This window comes from Vulpes vulpes, chromosome X, assembly GCF_048418805.1.
Source record: "Vulpes vulpes isolate BD-2025 chromosome X, VulVul3, whole genome shotgun sequence".
Lineage (NCBI taxonomy): Eukaryota > Metazoa > Chordata > Mammalia > Carnivora > Canidae > Vulpes > Vulpes vulpes.
The window spans coordinates 17,287,815-17,312,834 of record NC_132796.1 but is presented as its reverse complement, the minus strand read 5'-3'; the positions used below and the strand labels follow the sequence as shown (position 1 = coordinate 17,312,834).

Genomic DNA, 25,020 nt, shown 5'->3' with positions numbered 1-25,020 from the left:
GTGCAATGGGGGTCCCCAAAAGGGGCATTTAATCCATCCTTGTGGGTTCAGGAAAGGCTTCCTATTAGCATAAGCTGAATTTCTTAGGAGGTCAACAGATGAAGGAGATGTGGAGTGGAAAGAGGTGTGAGAAAAAGTATCACTGTTTTTAGCAACTTTTAGTTCTCTATGTGTGGAAGAGGTGGTGGATTGAACTATACACTCTTCTCAAATGCCACTTTCTTCCTCGGCCATGTCTCTGCAAAAGCATTCTTCCTTCTGCTTCTAATTTTTCTTCCACCTACAAAATCTTACCTATCTATAACGGCTCGCAGTAAATGCAATATCCGTCATAAAGCCTCTCAACATCTAGAAAGAACCCTATTTTCCTCCTGTAACTCTCATAGCACACTGTATCTCTCTAGTGGCATTTTTTCACATACTACCTCTTATTAAAGTTACATATTTTTCCTCACACCCTTCCTCTCCACCTACCCTCACAAAACTGGATTTTGAGGGTTTTTTTTAAACAATTAAAAACAGAGTCTTATTTGTCTGGATATACCTGCAAGCTTTACAAATGGTAGATACTGGGATCCCTGGGTGGCGCAGCGGTTTGGCGCCTGCCTTTGGCCCAGGGCGCGATCCTGGAGACCCAGGATCGAATCCCACATCGGGCTCGCGGTGCATGGAGCCTGCTTCTCCCTCTGCCTATGTCTCTGCCTTGTGTCTGCCTCTCTCTCTCTGTATGACTATCATAAATAAATAATATTAAAAAAAAAGATTCAAATGGTAGATACTTAATATCTGTTAAAAACTTGACTAGTGGTATCATGGTTACCCGAGAATGTAAGTGTTTCAGAGACAATAAAGTGCCTTGAAACTCCAATGGGAGTTTAGTTTAGTATGTAAAACTAAGATGTATAAAATTTTTCTCTAAATGAATATACCTGATGATACTAAAGCTATAATAGACGTTCCTTACACTAAACTACCAAGTAAACTTTCTTATAAGTGAACATTTGAAAAAATAGTATTTGCATCTTGGATACCACAGACCTAAAGTCATAGTGATGTGATTATGAAAAGGAATATAACAGTGGATAAAGTTCCTATTTCATCATAGAAAGACTCTGCTTTATCATACACATTATATGAACACTTTTAAGTTTTTTTTTCTACCAGAAAAATGTTTTATAGTGGTTATAAGTAGTCCAAGTTTCTCAACATTTATTAGAATATTTCATTCATATTAAGCTCATGGGCCAGAATGAATCTCTTAAAAGCCACCATATGCATCTTATACAAATTATGTATTATTAGTTATAGATAATGTTTTTCACATATGTTGAACTAGTAATATTATCTTCCTGACCATCTGAGGTAGCACAAGCCAGTGTCTCTAAGCAATGGCAAGTCATATTATTTACTAGTTTAGATGTAATCCCCAACTTGCACACTGAAATGTATTTTACATACAACACAAACCAGATTAAAATTTCCCAAGAAAGTCTTTAAGGTATCCCAAAAGTGTTAAAAGCCAGAGGTTCTGCTTTCTTGTAGATGGGGCTTGTAATTCCTTGGGTGAAGGGCAACATAAGTGGTAGGTCCTTGGACACTGAGTTGCCCAGATTAGGTGCACAAGAGGCTTTGGGGTTGGTGCTGAAGAGATGAGTGGCTTCCTTTCCTCTTGGTACATAGAGGGAAGAAGTAGTCTCTGACCCCTTTAGGACATGCCCTACCCTAATTCCCAAACACCTGGTGAATTAGTTGACCAACATATGAAAAGAAACTCTATGCTATGGTCCCAAGAAGCCAAAGTTAAAATAAGCATTAAGGTAAGAATTTAAGCCTATCAACCCAGAACTTCTTTACCTTTGTCACAGCTGTATTTGGAGTTACAAGAAAGCATCTCTATACCTAGACAGGAAGATAGGACATTTCTTAAACTATTTTTAAAGTTATTATCCTTCACAAGACAAAGTAACAGATTCATTAACATTTATACATGCTCCTGTGTATACACAAACTCTTACCCACAAGTTGTAATGTATAAATTATACCTCTTCACAAAGGAAATTTCAAAGAGACTTGAGGTGTGCCTATATGAATGTCTGATGACATGAGCCATGCTATACCCAAACATCCTTCTACTCTTTTTAAAAGCACTTTAGATACTTAATTCAATACACAACCCACTATGCTGTGACTAATGACACTCTGTCTTTACCATATCTTTTGTTGCTGAGATATTTATTACAATGTCCTTCACATTTCTAAAAAGTTATTGAAATAACTAATAAATTCAACATTTTATATCTGTGACTGTCTCTTTCTTTAGCAAAACAAGCTATGTGAAAGAAATGTCATAGTTATAAACATTTCAGAAGTAATGAATTTTGATATACAATATCTTTCAAGGATCCTAGAACTATAAACCTTGGGTACCAAACTTCACCTTCACTTAAATTTTTTTTCCACAAAATACTGAGAAGGTCTTATGATATTAAATTATAGTATATTTGGAAATATCCTAATTCTGCCTTTCCACTCATTTACTGATTAGAAACAGAGATTTGCACATGGTTCATATACAAATGAATATAAGCTAAAAGGTATGCATTTGGTTAAGTAACTATACACAAAAAAGTGATTTAAATTCTAGCATTAAGTAATTAGGTAATCCACAGTATTCAGAAATGTCCTAAGGTGTAACTATTTTATATAAAACCTTAATATTGATATTTTTACAAACATTAGTTTAGAAAAGGTAATCTTGGGACAAGATAAAAGGAATAAGCATTTGAAAAGGAACATGGGAATTAAAAGTATTATTTTCATTAGGGGAAAACCCCTACAATTTTACATTTTTATTCATTGAATGACTCTTCATCTCACATCCTCCTTAACATTAAAAGGCATTTATCCAGTGAAAGAGGATGCCAAGGCATTTTTAAATATATTTTTTAATTGAAGTTCGATTTGGCATTTGTTTTTTTAAGGCATTTTTTTTTTTGTGGCTTAATTTTGCTGTAAAACTTGGGCCATGCTGAGTTGCTTACATTTGATTTACATGTATGTTTTTGTGCTTAATATTTTCATGTGAATTTCAGAGTCATATATACAATGTGTGCACTATATTTAAAGAGAAAGCACAAAGAACATAATTTCTCACCGCTATAGAATGAACAAGTAGTCCAAGACAGAAAGCCAACTTGAGGACTACAATAAACTAGTACTTTTACCTATTGCACACCTTCTTCCTGGAGTCTTTTCCTCCATAACTAATAAGTTGTGTAGAGCTACATGGGAATTTCTTGGTTGCTTCACGGGGAAGCTCGTGGGAGGAAAACAGTCATCATTTTTTCCTTTATGTTTTAGGACTCACCCACATAGTTTTCACCAAAAGTGACACATTTACATATCCTGTTACTTGCATCATCTCCTGTTATCTATCACGCATCCTAACTGCAGCCTTTCTATTGCTGGTGTCTCTGCTTCTGTGGCCAGCTGATTAAAAAACTGTGGGTACAGTTTAGCATCTTGAGCATACAGCTCTCTTTCCCTTCTTCCATTTCCATATGGTATTTTGTAATGTTGTGGTCTCTGAAGGCCAAAGGTTTATTTTGGGGACTTAATGGTTTATATTCGTATATGCTATAGAAAACTGAATCAAAGCCAATATTGTTTTTATTTCATTCCAAAACGTAAAATTGAGTGAATCTGAAAGCCTCTGCTAGGGATAGATGGAGGAAGAAGACAATCACATTACCATGAAAGGCTTTTGGGGAGAATCTTTGATCACATCATAGATCCTAACCCCCTCAAAATTAAGAACATATTTTAAAAGAACCATAATAATACAGGTTTTTAACTAAAAGCTTTAAAGATATTTACGTGAGTTAAATTTTAAAACAATTTTATTTTTACATATTAGGAAATTATTATGTTTCAGCCATTCCTTCCTATATTTCATTTCTGTTCTTCTTGCAAAGATACAGAAATTTGCATCTTAAAATAAAGAGTTATAGTCAACAAAGTTAGAGGATGAAACAAAGCACTGTAATCTAAAAATCTACAGGTCCTACTTATAAGAATTTTGAGAAAGAATAATGAAAACATCTGTACTTATGAAAAATCATGCTTAAATTTAATTTAGGCATCCACATGGAGAAAATAATTAAAAGTAACCAAAACTCTGCTATTCAAAAAGTGACATGCTTAAAAATGTACAATTTTTGCTATGAATGTTTATATCATTTACTGTCAGACATTTAACAGACATGTTTACTTGAAAATACAAATACTGCAACAGATGTCCATATGTATCAAGACAAAACCAAAGCATGAGTATATATGCATATATATATATATATATATATATATATATAAATAGCATTCTAAACCTTTATTAATAAAAAATTTAATTTAAGAACTTCCATAATGGCTAAAAATACTTTCACTGTAGCAGTTATCTTTAGAAATCATTTTACCAGAAATCCAACAACTCAGACAAAAAAAGTAACTCAATGTCAGCTCCAAATGGGGCCATACTGAACTCTCGGCCATTCGTTCCAATTTAAAAAAATTCTTTATTGCCCAGTATTAGGGTTATAAGATGAGAGAAATGTAAAAGTAATCAGTGGTTACATTACCTAAGATTTCAGCCATGAGGCTGATCAGAATATTAATTTAGTGGATGAAGCCTACATTTGAATCCTAGGGCTAAATAACCTGAAAAGAATGTAAGATTATTATCATTATCTCTTGAATTTCCTATGTTATGGTGCTTTAATGTGTTTACCTTTCATGCAATAATTTTTATCTTTTTCAGACAGTTATCCACTAATTGCCCACCCCTACTACAGACGGAAAGTGAGTTAGGCAATTGTGACCAGTTGACTTTTTGCCTTTTCCATAGGGGTAGGAAAAGGGCTGCAGTTATTGATCCTGATTTGCAAGTGAGTCACACACTTAATAACCTGAAGCAGGTAAGAACATCAGCCAATAGACACATTTGAAACATACATAATAATCACTTATAAAAAAACTCTTAAAATTCCATATAAATAACTAGATCATATTTACCATATATTGATAACAAAAGATGTATATATACTACTAATAAAAATAAATCAGGAGTAACCATTTTCAAAGGCCATTCCATTTTTCCTGGTGAAGCTAGTAAAAAGTATAGAATTAAGAAATAAGTCAGGATGTAGAAATCTGCAGAGAAAATAAATTGGTTAACAGCAAGTTACCATTGTTAAGGCATCATACAACTTATCTCTTTTATATAAAGACAATGTAATAAACTTCAGTTGGTAATATAAAACTCATAAAATACTATATTGGATAATAAAGTAATGAATTGATTTCTCTAGGCAAAATAAAATATTATATAGTTTATAGCAATATGTGGCACTTCAAAATCAGTTTCCACATATTCTTATCAAATATGAAATGTTTAATGCAAAATAGAAAAAAACTATGATAATCTCATAAAAGATCTACTATGTAAGGCAGAACTTGAAATAAAATATTATTATGAGTAATTGAAGTCTATGATGCAGTTTCCTGTAATTTTTGACAAATGACTCTTCATGATTTTTTCCTTCCAAAAGAGAACAATTCACTTCCTGTTTTGAATACCAATTTCTTAGAACCCTAACAGAGTTATTTTATGGTATTTTCATAATCATTCATTAAGCAAAATGTTAAACACCATGCTAATATATTCAATCTCGGTACTCCAGCAACATCTTGTGTTTACAGGAATAAGACATGAGATGCACCAGAAATACTGCATTTGAGGTCTCAGTTTTCAACACTTTGGGCATAAGAAATTATAAGACAAATACTTCCTCATTTGAGAAGGAAGAACAGAAGAATAAAGAATAAAAATGTGAACAAGGTGAAGAATGGAGGAAAAACAGTCAAGTGAGAAGTGATAAGGATGGTAAAGGAAAGGAGAAGAAAACGGAGTTAGAAAAAAATGTTAAAGAACAAAGTCAACATTTTAGTAAATTTAAAAAGAGAGAAAGAAAGGAAAGGGCACATCTGGTGTTAGTCAATATCCTGGTATTCATTCCATTCAATGAACCACTCCTTTCTGCTGAAGTGCAGGGACTGGGAGGTAGGGTGAGAGGGAAGGAGGGGAAGGGGGAGCTGGGCTTTAATGTGTCACCACATTTTGCATCCGTTCTGATAATGCTGGCTTCCCTTGTAAATAGTACTCTTCTGGGGTTGAAGGAACAAGAGGGTGAGGACAAAGTCAAAAAGGATAGACTAGTGGTGAGAATAAGAAAGACTAAGGGAGATACCTTTGACAATTATATAAATGAAGTTAGAATGACCTTTCCAGATGACTCAACAGTCCTTTAATGTGTTCCCTTCCTCCAGCCACCACTGCCACCACCTGTAAGTCTTGTTGAGCAAATGTTTACCATTTGAGGGATAACAAAGACCATTAGCTTATAGTACTCATCTTCCATTTCTCACTAATCATTGTCCAACATCCTATTTGCTGCAATCTTTTTGACTATCCCAACCTAGTTATTTTTCCATCCCAGTAGCCTTTATGGCTACATATATTTTGTGCCAGAGGGTAGTCACCAGGTTTCAAGAGACCTTTCAAAGTAATAGTGAATATGTTTTAATATTTACACAAAATAAGAGGAAATTTTCCAAATGCTGGATTCAACCACCACATACCCCCTCCTTTTAATTGGTATTCCTAAGAAGAAAATATCTGTTTTTAGTATGGATTGAATCTTTAAAACACTTACACACCAAAAACAGTATTAACATAAAATTTAACAGATTCATTAGGAATATGCCCCAATAGATTTAATAACTATAAATAGTCTCATCAGCTAAAAATACGTGTTAAAAGTGCATCATGAGGGCAGAGTTGCTGGTTCAAACTATGCCGAGGTATCTCCCAGAGAGAGGGATGTAGTGTCAGATGAAGTGGAAAAAATCTTGGGAGATTCCAGCAGCTTTGAGGAGTTGGATCTTCACTGGCGGGGAAGACATGCAATAGGACTCAGTCTGCTTTGCTTGGATGTTCATGATTTTTTCTTCTTCCTACCTGGCAGCCACAGTTTCTCAGCCACAGAAGTATGTTGATTTGCAAAGCTTAAAAGCCATTTATAATAAAGAATATAGCAATATGAAAAAATGACATAAAACTTCCAGTTTCGTTTCAAATAAGAAAATATACTTTTTGAAAAGAGAGCAAACTAGAAAATACATACATCTAATTGGACATCTCAAAGATATACCATACTAGCAATTTCAAAAAATAGTACTTGAATTTATCTGTGAGTCATTCAACTTTCTCAGACCCTTAGGGAAAAATTTCAAACTGCTTCTCTATGTATTTTAAAATAAGAAAAGTTGTCAGATTTTATATTATATATTACTACCTTTAGCAGTAGGAAATTTATAGAAAAATACTAACTAGGCTAATAACATTCAAAATATAAGATTGAACTTTCGTCTTCACTATCGAGTCTAAATTGGTATAGAACAATATTGGCAATTATCTCACTATTCTGGTCAATTACTTGATTAAAAATAATATTAGATAAGTATTCCAAATGTATCAGGCCACACCTTAATGTAGTAATTATATCATAACCAACCCCTACTGTCTCTGGTAATTAATGGAGGGACAGAAGGGGTAACTGTAGACTACAAATAATTTATACTTGTTTCAACTAATTTACCTACCTACCAAATCTTTTATAGTTAAAAAAAACCCAGATAATTTCCATTTCATCATTTTTGTATATTATCTAGTAAGAAGTTAAAAGCACTGTACAGACCACAAAGGAGGCAAAAGCAAGAAAGAGAGAGCAGACTAGGCTGCACTTAATAAAATGAGCCATTCTTACACAAATAGGCCTCTCATTTGAACACAAAGAAGACAATCTGGTAATTGATCACATTAGTAAGGACAGCTACTTTTAGGGAATTCAACATATTCTCCTGTCAGAGAATGTCTCTATTATCATCCAAAATCAATTTGGAGGTTCTAGTAGCAGTCTGCTAAGACCAGACTCCAGTTGGCTCAAGAGTTGTTGCAGGTAAAAGGGAAGAAGGGAGGTTGGAAAGTTAATTTTTATTGAGCTCTTAATGTGTGCCTGACATTGTGATAGGTGTTTTACGTATCTATCTGAAGGAAAAGAGTGAGGAAGTAGCAAAAAAGTTAAATTTCTAACCCATTTCTAATTTCACTTCAGTTGATACACTGCCCTAGTTACGTAAATTCTCATTTCCTTTCCTCTTCTCTTACCCTTGCTGCCCTTCCCCCACCCAATCCAAAAAACGAAGGCCTTGGAGTCAGAGTTGCAGGTGAGTTATTAATTCTGAGTCTCAATTTCCACATACACCTTCTTTGTATAATTATTTTAAGTAGTGACATAAAATATGTAAAGTACTTAACATGATGCTTGGCACCTGTAAGAACTCAGTAAACGTTGGTTGTTATTATTATTATAAAAAGATAAGCTTTTGCTTAAATAGTTACTATGATTCACTTAAAGCCATCAGTCAATTTCAGAGCAAAAACTGGAAGCAAGTTCTCCCAACCATCATTCTATGTCACTTTCAATATTTTAGAATATTCCTGTGATGCAAAGATGTATTTATACATTCTCACAGTATTTAAGTATCACCAACCCATATAGATTTTATTAGTTCACTTGCAGTCCTTTAAGGACTTTCATATTCATTTGGCAAACATCAGAATCTTTGCACCAGAAAGAGTATCCTTTAAACAATTTTATTTTTTCTTAGAGACTAATTTCTACCCACTTAGAATTGACCAACTGGAAATTGGTCCCAACTATTGAACAGATGTCATATTTGTTCAGGTCACATTGCAAAAATGGAGGCAGCATGAGCATTACAAAAGGGAGAAGCTGTTTGTCTACTGAAGCAGCTGCTTTATCCCACTGCCCACAGCCTCATCCTAGAGGACAAGAAACTTTAGTTAGGACAACCACTTTGTATAGTTTCTAGTAATGACAACCTTCTCATTATCAAAACTTGTCATAGTGTGGAAAGGCTTTGCTGATGACCAGAATTCTGCATTAATTACTATTAACCTAACACCTACATGTTTAATTTTTTAAACTTTGATTAACTTTAATTCACTTAGTTAATGAACCCATTGAAGAAACAGTGTAACTTTAATTATCAGTGTTCAGGAGCCTCTCCACAATATTACAAAGTTCTCAGTTTACTCAAGGCCAAAAATGAAATGGCTTCTACCTTCACATCAGAATCAATGAGAAAGACTGGAGTTTTTCTTTTTTCTTTTTTTAAAGGACTGGAGTTTTTCACACCAGTCTTACCCCCAAAATATAGCCTTTCCTTCTAAAAGTTTCTTCTATCGCTAGAATGGGCAAAAACAAATTTAATTAAAAGGTACACTAGGAAACAATTATCCACTATGAAGGGTTAGTGAGCTATAGTAGAATATTTACCAAAAAAAAAAAAAACATTTTTTTCAAATGAAGTTTGTTATATTAATAAACAGATTATTTTAACTTAATTTGTTTTAGAGAATACACTTTATTTTGGCAGATATAGAAGACAAAAGTAAATAAACTGAGACAGAAAACAGCCCAAAGTGAAAATCATGTGATGTTCATTTTCTAAACCTAACAATAAGAAAAATAGCCCTTGAAAGTCTACCATTGACACAAAAATCCACTGTCAAGATCTTAGCCTGGAAAGGGATTTGTGAGGTTTACAGAGCAAGAAAATTTCATGAACTTATGTAGCTACATGCAACAGTTTTAAAAACAAAAACTGTTGTCCCCTTTAGGGAAATGAAGGGTCAACTTGGCTATTAATATTTAAATTGTTCAAAAAACTGACATTTAAAATAAGCCAATCTACCAGACACTTCAGTGAGCAAATCAATGTTAAAGTAGATGAATGAATGTATGCCTTTACAAAACATACCTACTAGGTAATTCCATAGTTTGTAGAGTAAAACTTGTAAATTTTATCCAGGAAATGTTGAATTTCTGTGCATCATCACATTAATTTCTAGCCCCAAATTATTATCTTGGTTCATGGGGTGTATAACATTATCTTGCACCTGTCTATATAGAAATGCACATCTAACCTCAGCCAACACTAGTATTTCCAAGCCTTATATTAAAACTATGTTTTTTAAAAACTATGCCTTATCGTCTGTCCAATAATTAAGAATATTCATTCAACTATCTTAAAGAAGGCTATTCGATCATTTTGTACAAACAGCCATTTCATTTTATTGGTATTCATTGAAAGCTTTAGCAAATCTTTATATCAGTTCCTCCCACTGACTCATAAGGTAATTATACATACCACAGTCTGATGATTAACTTGAATCACTTCGTCGCCAGCATGGATTTTCTTGCACCGATCTGCAGGTGACTAAAATTAACATAACAGAAATGATAAAGAACATAAATTTTACCAGTCATTTCCTTCACCTGAAAATACTACAATAAGTTCACCTCTTTAAATTAGATCAAGAAATTAATCTTTAAAAAATTAAAAATGATTACTAGTGTTTAATGTATTATTGGCACTGTATAGATAACTAATAATAGAAAGCAGAATTTACTTTAAACGTGATTTCCAATTTATTTATTCACTTCCAGTTTCCAATTATTTCAAAACAAAGTCTTGATGCAATATTAACCTCAATTCAACAAATTTTGAAATTCACAAAAGAATGATCTGTCATAGGTCAGAATTCAAGATAAGATGATATTCCAGAGAATTCCAGTTAATCAAGTAATAATATAAGTATACTCTTAAGAGGGTAGTTCATCTAGGATATGAGCTCAACCCTAAGAATGGTATCACAACAAGAAAAAAAATTTTTTATAGCACCTTTGGGAGTTAGGCATATTAACAAATCAGACAAGTACCATGCTACAATTCTGAAAGGCTTGTAATTATTACTGTAATAGGGCTATAACTATACTCAGTTGCTGTGCTATCTGGCTCACAATTGATCTTTTTAAAGAAGAGTATAGAAGAAAAATATCAAGCCAATGGTTCCGGTCATGATGTAAAAGAAAATGATAGTTGGCATATAAAATTGAAAGAAACTGAAGCAACTTCTTTCATAGATAAGGAAAAAAAGGAGTAAGTCATATAAATTACAGACTTTCAATGTTAAATGGGACCCTAGAGATCATTTTGTCCAAACTTCTCATTTTACATAAGAGAAAACTAAGAAAGTAGGGCAGAGCAAAGCAAAATAACTTAACCACTTTAGTGAGCAGCTTTACTAAGACTGAGCACAGATCTCCTAATGATAAATGACTGAGGTACCAAAACTAGTGAAATATTTTCGAGAAAAAAGAATTAAATGATGAGCCATTAATATATGGTTCATATCCTTACTACTCATAGGCTGCATCTTTATATGATCACTCACCCATTTAGCAAATATTACTGAGTAATGAATATGAGGAGTAAGTACATAGTGCTCAACTTTTTTATATAGACCCCACACAATTCAGAGATGCATTTCTTTTTTTTTTTTAATTAATTTTTATTGGTGTTCAATTTACCAACATACAGAAAAACACCCAGTGCTCATCCCGTCAAGTGTCCACCTCAGTGCCCGTCACCCATTCCCCTCCAACACCCGCCCTCCTCCCCCCTTCCACCCCCCCTAGTTCTTCAAGATACAGTTCAAAATCATATCTGTGATTACTTTTCTGGTTTCATTTGGTGTCATTGATGATTCTTTCCTTTATCTATACAAATTTTACTACCTGTTTACACACACACACACACACACACCCCTAATTTAAAAATTCTTTCAAGACCTAGCCCTATGCCTGGAACATAGCAGATATGAAGCAAAAGTCTGTTACAAGAACAAATAGATAAATGAACGATTGGAGGAATGTACAAATAAATTAGAATGATCAATTAGTGATCAGGAGTATAGTATACATTATCTCACTCCATTTTAAAATTGTAACTAGTTGATTTCCCCTAAAGAGAGGTACAATTTGTGAGGAGGAAGACTCTTTAATATTCAATAAGATTAGAATCTACCTGATACTGTCTTTCATAGAACAAGTGTAAGTTAATGCTATATGTGTTGGATTTGTTGCATTTTTAATAAATGTAGAAAAGTAAAAAAAAAAAAATTGTAACTAGTTGCTAATATGCATATAACTGATATTTTGACCCCATATTTAATACCAAATGTGAAGCCAGTACAGCAATCCAACTGCAATGTATATTATGTGTTTTTACTATTCTCAAGAAACCAAGAGAAGTGAGTGGGAAAAAAGTCAATAAATGATTAACATAGTAAGTGAATTAGATGAAGAGAATGTTGATTTTTTTTTAAAAGAAAATGCTGGTAAAATACTGAGATTTATGAAAGCTCGAGATTAACCAATTCCACCCCAATCTTCCTTGAAGGAATACAGCATAAACATGTAACCTGTCAGAATTTCTAAAAGAAGCAATATTCAAAGCTCAGCACCTTCTTAAGAGCAAGATGGAAGTCTGGGACAGCTGAATGGAGGAATAATGATTTATTATACTATTCAAATCTATTTTAGTGACATGTTCAGACTGAACACGATCACTTCACATTTCTGTAGCTCTTTATAGCACAGCCTTTCACATCTATTAGGTTATTTGATTTTCACACCAACCTAGTGAGGTGTGTAGTGCAGATATTTTCTATTTATAGCTGAGGAAACTAAAGCAATAATAGGGTCAGTGACTTGCCAAAAATTATACTACCATTAAGATGCAGAACTAAAAAAAAAGATGCAGAACTAATTGTAGGACTCTGGAGCCTGGTGACTCTGACCCACTGGCTTGCAGTGGTTCTCAAATTTGAGAATGTCTCAGAAGCACCTGTTAAAACAAAATCTCTTATTAAGAAACAGGCTGGTCTCCAGAATTTCTGATTTAGTAGTTCTGGGGTGGAATCTGAGACTTTGTATCTCCAGCAAGTTGCCAAGGGAGGCTGATGCTGTTGATCCAGGGAGGGACCCTGTTGTGAAAACCAGTGAGCTCTATCATGCTGGCTCTTCACTGAATTGAGCTGAATTATAATGCAGTATTCAGAAAGACTGAATTATCTGATGTTTCTTTCTTCTATAAGTTTCTTAATATAACTAACCTATTTGACAGATGGAAGTAGATTCTTTTAGATGTCAAAATAACTTGTCATAAACCAGAAAATAACAAAGACAGATCTCTGGCTATGAACAGAAAACATCTGATTTACTCTAGGTAAATAGTTACTCTAAACTAAATAAAATGACTGAAATTCTTCCCAAACCAGCACTTACTAACTCAATGTGTCTTTTTATTTTTTTCTCCTTATTTGTTCATGTCCTCAGAAGTCAATTTCAATTATGTGAGATATATAAGTTGTTTAATAATAAAAAGCAAAACACACACTATAGTCTGAAATGTTACAATACTTACATTTTCTGTAGTTCCAGTAATTACATGGAGGCCATCATATGTTGATTTAATATACATACCCTAAGAAAAAGACAGCATCAGAAAAAAAGTGAAGTGATTGGAATGTTTTCAAGTATATTATAATCCCATTTACAAAAAAATTTATCCTATCAAAATTGCCACATGCTCCATGAATCCATATTCAATGATGCTATTTTTAAACTAGTAAAACAATTCCTATCTGAACGTTCTGGTTTCTAAAGTTTGCCTGAAGAAGCCTGTACTCAACCAAATAATTACTTGATAAGTAAATTGCCTGTGACACTTATAAATTGTAGGATGGTAATTCAGTATTCTGGAGAAAGAACACAACTCACTCCCCCAACTGTCCTTATTATTTGTTCTGTGGTAAAGTAAAAGTTATAATCGGAAATTCAAATATGGTTTCTATAGAGCCACTTCAAGTACTACTTGAGAAGAAGAGTAATAAAATATTGTTAATATAAACTTTTCTATAGCTCTATTATGGAATCCTATATTTCCTGCCTTTATTTTCATTGATGAAGTTTTTTTTAGAGATTTTATTTACTTATTTATGAGAGACAGAGAGAGAGGCAGAGACACTGGCAGAGGGAGAAGCAGGCTCCCTGTGGGGAGCCGGATGTGGGACTTCATCCCAGGACTCTGGGATCATGACCTGAGCCAAAGGCAGATGCTCAACCACTGAGCCATCCAGGTGCCCTCTCATTGATAAAGTTTAAAAATTATATCCAATCACTTATATATCAATAATTAAGAGTTAATGTGTGGCAAGCCCTCCTCCTAAAAAAGAGAGTGAGGTTCCACTTTCCATTTAATAAAGCTATTTTAGAAAATGCTTGATTACAATAGAAAGATTATCCAGAAATCCTGAAATTATGTAAGCTTTATGAACAAACAAAAACTTAATTTTTAAAAAAGATTTTATTTACTTGTTTATGAGAGACACAGGCAGAGGGAGAAGCAGGCTGCATGCAAGGAGCCTGATGTGGGACTGGAATGTGGGATTACGCCCTGAGCCAAAGGCAGGCGCTCAACTGCTCAGCCACCCAGGCATCCCAAACAAAAACTTTAAATTATAGATAGTGATAGAACTTGAAAAAAAATCACAAGAAAATATTCACATTGTAAATATTAAAATATTTTCATTTAAGTAAGTAAGAAAAAAGGATGATTCATGGAATGGCCTTTTTTCCTCCCAAAGGAAGATTCTGTTACTTTTTTCTTTGGAAAAAAAAATTACCGAAGTTTTACATACACTAGTGCTTTGCATTTTAAAATATTGATTTCAAAAATAAAAAATATGAATTTTAATAAACTCAAAGCCTACAATATAATGGATTTAACAATAACCAACAATATTTCAGAAAAGCACTAATTTTAGTACTTATGTAGGCAATTACTAAAATATTAATTTCCCATACCTTTCGGTTAATTATACATTTATTTAAAAATATTTTATTTAAATTCAATTTGCCTACTTATATATTTAGATAAGTAAATGTACATGTATCTCCGTTGAAAATAAGTAAGAAATAAAAACAAGAAGCAGTAAAGTTCATGGGATGGCACTATTAAAAAACTGAGTAGGCTTGAATTCTTAAGTCATTTCAGTAATGTCTTATGTCTGAAACGTTGGTACCTGTTCCAAAAATGATTGAGCCTGGATGATTAAAGTGAAACAAAATGAATGTAATTTAAAAGGTGTTCATTTACCTGTAAACTCTAGTGTTTTAAGTGCAACTTCATTATTTCATATAAAATAACCTCAATAGAAGTGCATATAGAAATTAATTAAGAAATTGTCTAGTAGTTGTTGCCTATGACCATATGGTAATATTCAACCTTACTCCAGTGACAAGTCTACAGCATACTTACTTTTTAAGTTAATACTTTTTTTTTAAAAAAAGATCTTATTTATTTATTCATAAGAAATACAGAGAGAGAGGCAGAGACATAGGCAGAGGGAAAAGCAGGCTCCCTACAGGGAGCCCGAGGTGGAACTTGATCCCAGGACCCCAGAATCATGCTCTGAGTTGAAGGTAGACACTCAACCACTGAACCACCCAGATGTCCCTTAAGCTAATACTTATCCCATCATTTATGGGGGGTGGTGGTAAATATAACGGTGCTCTTATAGAACCTAGAAGAGGACAAGATTCTTGCCATCATTTGCCTCCAGGAATTAACAAAATAACATCAGATTAATAAAGGATCTTAATTATATTTGTAAGAGCTAAACACTGCTTTATTTCAGTTATTTTTACACAGAAGGACTGTGAGAGAATAAAGTGAGAAAAGACAGGGAAAGAAACAGTATGTATCACTTGGACATACAAAACAGTCATCATGGCTTATCATTCTCTATCACTATCATCACAGATATCAACTGGTTACAACGTGCCAAGGACTGTTTTAAGTGTTTCATATTTATTTCACAATAGCCTATGTGGTATAAACTATCATTACTTCTGTCTTAGAGATAAGAAAACTGAGGCCCAGAGAAGCTGGGGAGTCTACCCAAGGCGATGAGGCTAGGTTTCAAGCGTAGGTAGTCTGACTTCAGACCACACACTCAACACCACTAGAGTGTGTTGAGGCTCCTGATTTATCAGTTCATTAACAGGAGAGTTGTGCACCTTCACTTTTCTTATTATAACATAATATTTGGCAACTGTAGGTATTAAAGTCAACCATTCACTGTTTAACATCTATTCTAAGAGATTGAGACCTCTTTAGCACACATGTACTATGTGCAGTGTGGTTATAAAGAGTACCTGTGTTTCATATTACACAAATTTATTTTATTGACTCATCTTCTCTGAAAAAGATTTTGTTTCTCTCTACATTTCTTGCAACACTGATCATTACTGATTATGAATTAAGGTGTGACAAGAGCTCTAAATAGTTTCATTAATGATTAGGTTATAGAGAAAGTCTAATATCCTAGGATAAATGTTTAAAAAAAGCAATATAGCCATAATAAAAACTCATGGACATAATCTAGTTGTGCCTCTGGAAGTAAAATAAGTGTGCAATTATTACACACATCAGGAACCTTAAAGTGGCAATTGTAAGCTAAAGCAGGTATCTGTTATTTAAAGGAAGAATATCTCATCATTGTTTATATATAATAAAATGTTCTATGATTTATATTAAAGTAAATTTTTTTCAGATGGATAAAATTTTTTTAAATGCTTAAATAAAGGAGGATATAACTATGTATACCAAGTTCAATTCTAGCAACCTCATGGAAGCAATTTTAAATGCCTCAAAGAATGCAGATACTGTTTTATGCAATATTTTCATTTCTAACCTTAATAAACCATTTGCTTAATAAACCATTTGCTTAATAAATGCTTTTAATAATCAAAATTGACTTCATTCTTTTTACCTCCCTCTGGTAGTATTAATGAGAAAAAATGGCCAAAAAAGTCAGGTACCCAAAGAAAGTAAAAGAAGCAAGTTGCTTGGATGAGTTTCAAATTAATCATCTTCCAAATAATGAAGAGTCCACAGTACTACAGCTGATCACTTGTTCACCTCTGAGAAAAGGTCAAACAGCAGGAGGACATGTAATTCAAATGGCTTTTTCTCTGGAAGTGAGACAAATCTGGCCTTTCATTTCATCAAAACCTTAATTCTTTCTTCCTTTAAAAAAAAAACAATTAATTCTGGAGCTGACTTGAATAGCTCCTTCTCTCCTGCTTAGCTTGCCAAAATGACATTTGCTTCACTCCGAATGTCAGTTGACCAATGTGCACCAAAGCAACCTCACAATCAAGTCAATGGAGTAAGGCATATTTGAGGATAATCCAAGTCTAATAGCAAAAGAGCTCTCTGAGGCCAAGAGGCTTCCCCAGGGGATGTCCCTCCGAACCCCTTCCTCTCTATTCAACTCATTTCTTGGTTCCAATCTAGTTTTGTTATGTTCTAATAGCTTTCATTCTCCCTCCTTTAATTTTCTGCTAATCATAGTCATTTAAAAGCATTTTAGAGGCTAGTTGCAGGTTTTAATCATAACTATGTTTCCCATCATTCGTTATAACGCTTAGGTCTCTTGACCTAAGAAATCCCAGGGGATCTGATTAATTAGGTGGAAAGCTAATGAATAATCTATCCAGTTTATCAGTGGAAGAACCAAGCAATTACCTTTTGCCTATGAAAGATGTTGTTCTGAAACTGGCAGAAGACCTTCTGCAGATGTTTTAAGCTAATTAAACTTCCCTAAAGCTTGGTACTCTCCCACCTCTATTTTCCTTCATTTACCATTAAGACATTTCCTATGTCTAAGCACATGCTAAAAATGTTACCAAAGTCCTCAGATCTATTTATTCCAAATATGACTGATTAAACTTGCTTAATGGTATCTGATTTTTAAAATGAAAAAAATATCATATAAAATTTCTATTTGGGCATCTCTTTAACATGAATCACAAGATAAATTTTATTTCACTTTTTATTAATAGTCAACATTTTGGTTTTTTCTTCCCCCCCTTGGAAATATTTTCCCAATGAAATGCTGCCAAGTGTCCTTTAAAAATTGTTTCTCTAGATGGTTCCGGTTTTAAAGTTACCCTCCTAAACCTCTTGTACTTCCCTTTGGCGATTCCAACTTTAGATGTGTGATAATAGGAAAAGCTTAGTTAAGGTATACTTCACTGAGATTGACCTCTATTGTATATCACGTATGTGACATAGGGCATTGGTGAAAATCTGTGATTCCATTGTTCTCATTTGCAAAAATAAGAAAGTATCTAAAGAGTTGTGAGAAAACCCTTGGCAAACCCTAAGCACGCATGTATTTTCTTTTCTCTTCCAGATCTTTCTCAGACTAACTGAATCTGTTTCAAAGAGCAGACTTACATCTACCTCTTTCAAATTTAAAAAATAAAAGATGTGTCTAGGGCTATACCTTTCACTAAAAACATATGAAGATTTCTTAAAGTCCTTTAATTAGCACTGAATTGACTCACTTGACATGGTTACTATTTCTCACGATTTCAGTGGAAATTAGTGGGGGAAAAATCAGGCTCCTCTTTTCTCCAAATACTGTCCTTAGCACTGCAAACTCATAGAGGTAGAGGAAACCTTAAGGCTGATCTAGCTCACTCTCCCTTTCTGTCCCCAACATTCTACACATGAAAATAGCAAGGCCAAGAAGGTTAAATTTACTCCTCCATCTCCTCAAGATCACATTCGCAGTTATATTTTATGTAAGTAATTTGTATCCCAGTGTCCTGACTCCTAGTCTAATAGAGTATGTATTAATTCCTGATTTCTCACTCCACAAATCATGCTGAGAGAGATTCTTTTTCCTTTATAACCACTGAAAAGGGGAATACAGAAAGGAAAAATTTTAATATTATAGTTTGAAAGATGCTTTAAATGAAACTGGATTGTGTAAAGATAACCAAAAGGAACAGTAAGAATTTAAAATCATAAATTTAACTTCAAATAAGTTTATGAATGCTAAAAAATAAGCTCTTAAGACTTAAAATCTAAAAATAAAAATTTTGGTATTGCACTCAGAAGCTATGATGATGACATACTTGCTAGCTATGTCTGAAATACTGATTTCCATCTTCCCAGGAAAACACTGATAAAAGCCACAAAAGCATGGAGAAACTATAGTTACCAAAAGTAATTAGCCAAATATCAGCAGAAAGTCACTCTGTCGAATAGATGGCCTCACTCTGAAAAATCAGTTATGAATTGAAGAAAAGCCACATAAAAAGTTGAACTTAGAGATCTTTTAGAATATATTAGTTGAATTATATTATTTCCAAGATTTCTATGTTCTAAAATATCAATAATTATATCCCAGGAAAATTCATCCACAGCGAGAAAGTGGAAACACTGCAGCACCAAACTAACAAATCATAGTTGTGTATTGGGTAAGATGTTCTCTAGCCAGTTTCTTGTTTATTGTCTCTCTCTCATTAATAATAATTTTATATGCTTTCTTTCTAGAGGCCTATTAAAGAAAAAACTCTCCTTTGGTTTAAATTTATAACAATACAACTTTAATCAAGTGAACAAAATATATATGATTATCTTCATTATTACACAATAAAAAAATACATCTCATAGATGTCAGCCTAGTTTTGGCAAAATCCACCTGCTTACTCACTCTTGTAAGAAATAATGGATGTGAGTTATAAACAATATCGTGTTTGTTTGGCTTACACAACTTAAGGGAAAAGTGCCCTATTAAAACCATGACAAACCAAATCAAAACAAACAAAACACCTACTTGCATGGGCAAGTAACACTGATTCTTAGTATAAAACTCTTAAACTTCCTTTAAACCTAAAGAACTTTGGTAGGGGGCAGGGTGAAAGAATGTAATAAAAGCTAATTTGTTACCAAAGTAAACAAGGTAATTTAGAAATTGCCATTTTAAATTCTCTTTCATTTTCATTTATCTTCATAAAACTTCTTATCGTGACAAACTCCCACTACTTTAATTTACCTCTAGAAAAAAGTACCAAAATATTTAAAGTTTGTTAGAATTTATAGATTCCCATATTTGGAGGCTGCTTTTCCCACATCATTAGCTGTCCGCTGATGGATGGCAGCTTTGACAAACGTGGTAGCTCTTACCAGCCCTTCACTTGGTTTGATGTTTGCCAGCTGAATCACTTCCAGGTGTGCAGACTGTGAAACCAGAGGATCCGATGACAGGGATATGATGTGGTCACAGACTCCAGAAAGAGTTTTACACTGAAAGTAAAGAAATTATGGTAATCACAGGTTGTATATAACATATGAATCACTTTTTGTTTTAATGTTCTTACAAGGATAAATAAAAGAAATGGTAGAAGTAGTTGACATTTTATTCTACAAAATGTGCCTAAGAAAGGTATTCAGGAGAACACACACACACACACACACACACACACACACACACCCTACATTTATATTCTAAATTATGGATATAGGAACTAAACGCTGAAGTATTAAAGAGAGTTATGGCTATGTATTGTTTCTATTATTTGATTCATCCGACCTAAAATCAAATGACTGTTTCTAAACAATCTTAATCATCTGAGAACTTCTTGAAAACAACCATTGGATTGAACTGAACTCAATAATTTCCAAAACATTGATGATCATGATCAGAAAAGTTAAAAGAAAAATCCAGTAACGACCAGGAAGATGAATCTTCCAAATCTCCTCAGTGAACTCCTCCTACTTATTTGTTTAGACTTTACTGCTCAAGGTTACCTTGGTATATAAAGTTTCCTACCTCCTCCAGGCAAAGTTTGCCATTTCCTCTATACTGGTTTCTCAGCATTCTATGAAGTCTGAAATTGTATAATTTCATTCTGAAGCCCTCTGGAGGCAGGAACCATGTCCTACTTATTTATCTCTGACTTCTCTTTCTCGCTGCCCCCCCTACCACCCACACGAGGTAGAGAGATCCTGTAACTTATAACTTATAAACTTATATATTTATAAATTATATACAATAACTTTGAACTGAGTAAACTGAAAAGAAAATGAGATTTAACACTTAGTAGAGTGGCTGGACTGAGGATAGAAAGCCAGTACTTTAGGTTAGGATAAATCCATTCATGCTGCTTATAGAATAGATTTAAAATATGTTATATCCATAATGATACAGTTAAGAGACATGGTAAAATTATAGAGAAAGTGGAACATTAAGTGAATGGAGCTTGGAGTATACTCTCCTCAAATATACCAGCCTTTAGACACTTCAGACTCTCACTGTACTTACTAAAACCTGGTGTCCATAGTTTGGTTTATTATTTATTATTGTTACTATTATTTTACCTTTACTGTAGGAAGGGCTATTATTTTGCAGCAATCAAGGTGTCATCTTCTGTCCATTTCCAACATGTTACATTTGTCCTGTGACCACTGCATTGCTCTTTTGTAAGGGAGCACAGTTCTCTCTGCCTGGTCAATATAATAAGGACTCTCTTTTTATTTGCTGCATTCTGTGCATGGCCCATGGCCTCTCAGTCTGTGTTAGGTTCCGCTTCCTCACACCAAACAAACTGCCAAGCTAAATTTCCCTTGTAATCACACTCCTGTTTGTATCTGCTTCTCAAGGCTGCACTTTTATTGCAGCCATCAGCCTCCAGAGCCAGACATCAGCCGGCAAGATACCAATATCCATGGAAAAAACATGGGCTTGATATGAAGACAGATGTGGGCAATCACTACACTGCCAGTTACTTGCTGTGTAACTCTTAGCAAGTTATTTTATATCCTTGAGGCTCAACTTCCTCTTGTAGAAAACAGGATAATAAAAATTGCTTTATATGGTTCATATGACTAATCAGGTTAATGTATGTATTAATGTATGAAAAAGAGCCTAATATGGCTTCTATCCAAATAACATACTAAATAAATGCTTATTTTTCCCCTGTTGCTTTCTCTACCTTCAAAGGGCTTATTCCTTACTCATGAGATGAATTATCTCCTTATTCTTCATTACATGCCTTTGTTGACCATGTTATAATGACCAGTAATCACACTGCAAGGCCATGATGGGAGAGTTCACATCTCTTTACTCTCTCTGATGTTCAAATCTCAATGCTCAGATATAATGAACGTATTTACCCTGAAGAGCTGCTAAGCATAGTGCCAAGAGGAAGAACATCTCCCAGAACTTGGGAATCCTACAGGGCCAGATGGAGGCACGTGACCTGTGCAGTTGCACAGGGGCCTGCACTTAGTATTATACTCTGCTGTTGTGCTCTTGGAATTCTCCATTGTTCTTGAACAAGGAATGGACTTGACATTTTCATTTTACACTAGGTCTCACATATTATGTAGCATATCCCGGGACCCCAGTTGTGTGTGCCTCTGTGTGTGTGTGTGTGTGTGTGTGTGTGTGTGTGTGTGTGTTTTAATTCCTCTTGAAAATATTCATCAGCAGCCATGGGGAAAAGAAATGAATGGCAGCACTTAACAGAACAAGCAGCTGCATTTTAAATCGCTGCTGTTTGAAAGGAAAGAAAACACTTTGGGGCAGATTTAAATCTTTTAGCTATTCCTTTCCTCTCATGTGTGGGTACATTTTCATTCCTGTTTTCTCTTTATCTCAAGAGGAGAGATAATGTAGTTGATTCTTAAGAGTTTCTAAATAGGATACTTGGATTACATGATAATCTAAATGATATATATATGACATATATATATATAACATATAAATACATGTTAATCTAAATCAGTATACTAAAAAGAAACCTTTATAGTTTCTACAAATTGAAGTATTTCAAGAATCCAGTGCATAAATAGATAGGAAAGTAATGGATGTATATAAATGGCTCAATATGTGTACATTACAACATTCAGGGCCTCATAGAACACACTGGTAATGAGCAAAAGTAGCTCTCCTATTCAGGTACTGGAAGCCCTTAGAAGTGCGGTAGAAGAAGGAAAGGCAGAAATACTAGACTGTAGATGTGTTTACAAAAAAGAAAATACCAATTAAATTCACTGTATTAAGTTGCAAATCATTTTCTCAGATTCCTCTTCTTGAGCAATTTTGTTTGCCAAATACTTGCTATGTGCAAGGTCTGCTGGAATACAAAAGATGAGTAAAATGTTGACTTTACAGATTAAAGATCTTGAAAAAAAAATAATGGGAAGACTTAGAAAAGAAACTCCACTAGAACCTTGTTGCCTGTTTTAGAGATAATGTACTAGAATCTTTATATTGTAGTATTTGGCACTTGACTAAGTAAGCCAATTAGAAGGAGTATAAAATGGTCTGGCTTTATATGCTAATTCTGTACTCATTACTGCATCATACATCAAGCCACTGCAGGAAACCACATTAAGAATACTAGGCAAAGTTCCAGGGAAGTTATTTAACGCATTCTTGTAAAAAGTAAATTTGCACATTCAGTAAAATCATGTGATATTATGTTGTTATCATTTTAAAGCACATGATTATCTACTGGGTATTATACTACTTCATAGTATATTCTAGAAAAAGAAAATTAACTATAAGATGGTAAGAAAATATATCCTCTATTTTGTCATTATAAGTGAACATCAATATTACAGAGTACCTACCACATGTCTGGCACAATGTGAAATAGTTGACCTTTGAGCAACATGGGTTTGAACTGTGTGGGTCCACTTATGTGCAGAATCTTTAGAGTACAGTACTGTAAATGTATTTTCCTTAGTATTTCCTTAATAACATTTTCTTTTCTGTAACTTACTTTATTGTAAGACTACACTATATATACTATATGACATACAAACTATAAGTTGATCACCAATTTATCTCATAGGTAAGGCTTCTGGTCAACAGTAGGCTATTTAATAGTTAAAGGTTTTGTTGGGAGTCAAAAGTTTATTCACAGGTTTTCAACTGTGTAGCAGTTTGGTGCATTGTTAAAGGGCCAGTTATACTTCATATTCATTATCTCATTTATCCTTATAACAATTTCCTGAAGTAGATATTATTATAGCCAGCATAGCAGAAGAGAAAGCAAGGCTAAATAAACAGATCAAAGTCATTGCCTTGGCAGAAGGACTTGAATTCTTCATCTTTATGCTTACAATCTCTTATTTCAGTCCTTAAGTTTCAACTTGTTTTTGATCAAATTCACTTTGTATTGCTTAAAACCTAAGTATGTATTAAATGGATGTTATATAGCACACTTAAATTATGTAGTGTAATGAAATACAAGGCAATCCTGAAGCATTCTTGCAATTTAGAATGCAGTTTAGATAAGGAGTAGTAGATTTGAGACTGAAAGGCACAGCTCTCTGGGAAAACTTAAAGTTATTTTAGCAGCAAAAGAACAACTCTATTCTAGCTAGAAGATGACCTGGTAATCACTTGTACTAAGGGTATTTTTCTGCTATTTTTGCAATATTCATGCCAAAAAAATTTAAATTCTAAAAACAGAAAGAAAAATTTGAACCTAGAATCAAAGCCCAGTAAATAATACACCTTTAATAAAGCTAAAGGAAACATAAAATGGCAATGGCAATGAGTATTATAATTGATCCTTGGATTCTGTTATAAGCTACCCAAGATGGTGACAAAAAAAATAGTGACTAAATAGCAGTTGACGAACAATGCTAACTCTGACTCAAGAACCTTTTAAAACAAAAAAGGGTACTGGGCTAGAATTAGTGGTACTGTGACTTTTTTTCTCTACAGTTGTTCATGCTAATTTCAGTCATGAGTTAATATAATATTACATATTTCAGAATGAAATGGAAAGTTTTCATATTATGTTCTATATACATACTATATTTTATATATATTTGCACATATGTGTATGGCTGGTTCACCCAAAACTAAAGTTCTAAAGGGAAAAAAAAAAAATCTGGGCACAGCACGTTTAGTACAAAATGGTTTTAAAACAGTTGTAAAAGCAACATTTTAGTCACTGTGGAGATTTGAGAAACAGCAACCTTTCGCTAATATATTAACTAGTAGTAACAGCATTATTTCATTATTGCTGACTTTATTAAATACTTTTAAAATTAATATGTGAAGTTTCAGCTATTGTATTTTAAAAAGGA

The 25,020-nt window shown here is 33.6% G+C and overlaps 1 protein-coding gene across 8 annotated transcripts in view; it reads right to left on the bottom strand.

The window, feature by feature from the left end:
• Positions 1–25,020, bottom strand: part of CNKSR2 (connector enhancer of kinase suppressor of Ras 2) — a 274,913-nt gene that overhangs the window by 123,828 nt on the left and 126,065 nt on the right. For all 8 annotated transcript variants that reach the window (XM_072744442.1, XM_025997461.2, XM_072744443.1 and 5 more), the window contains exons 6-8: positions 20,095–20,214; positions 13,471–13,530; positions 10,351–10,419 (exon numbers count right to left, since the gene is read on the bottom strand). In XM_072744442.1, the coding sequence (XP_072600543.1) occupies positions 10,351–10,419; positions 13,471–13,530; positions 20,095–20,214 (249 nt within the window). The remainder of the gene's footprint in view (positions 1–10,350; positions 10,420–13,470; positions 13,531–20,094; positions 20,215–25,020) is intronic.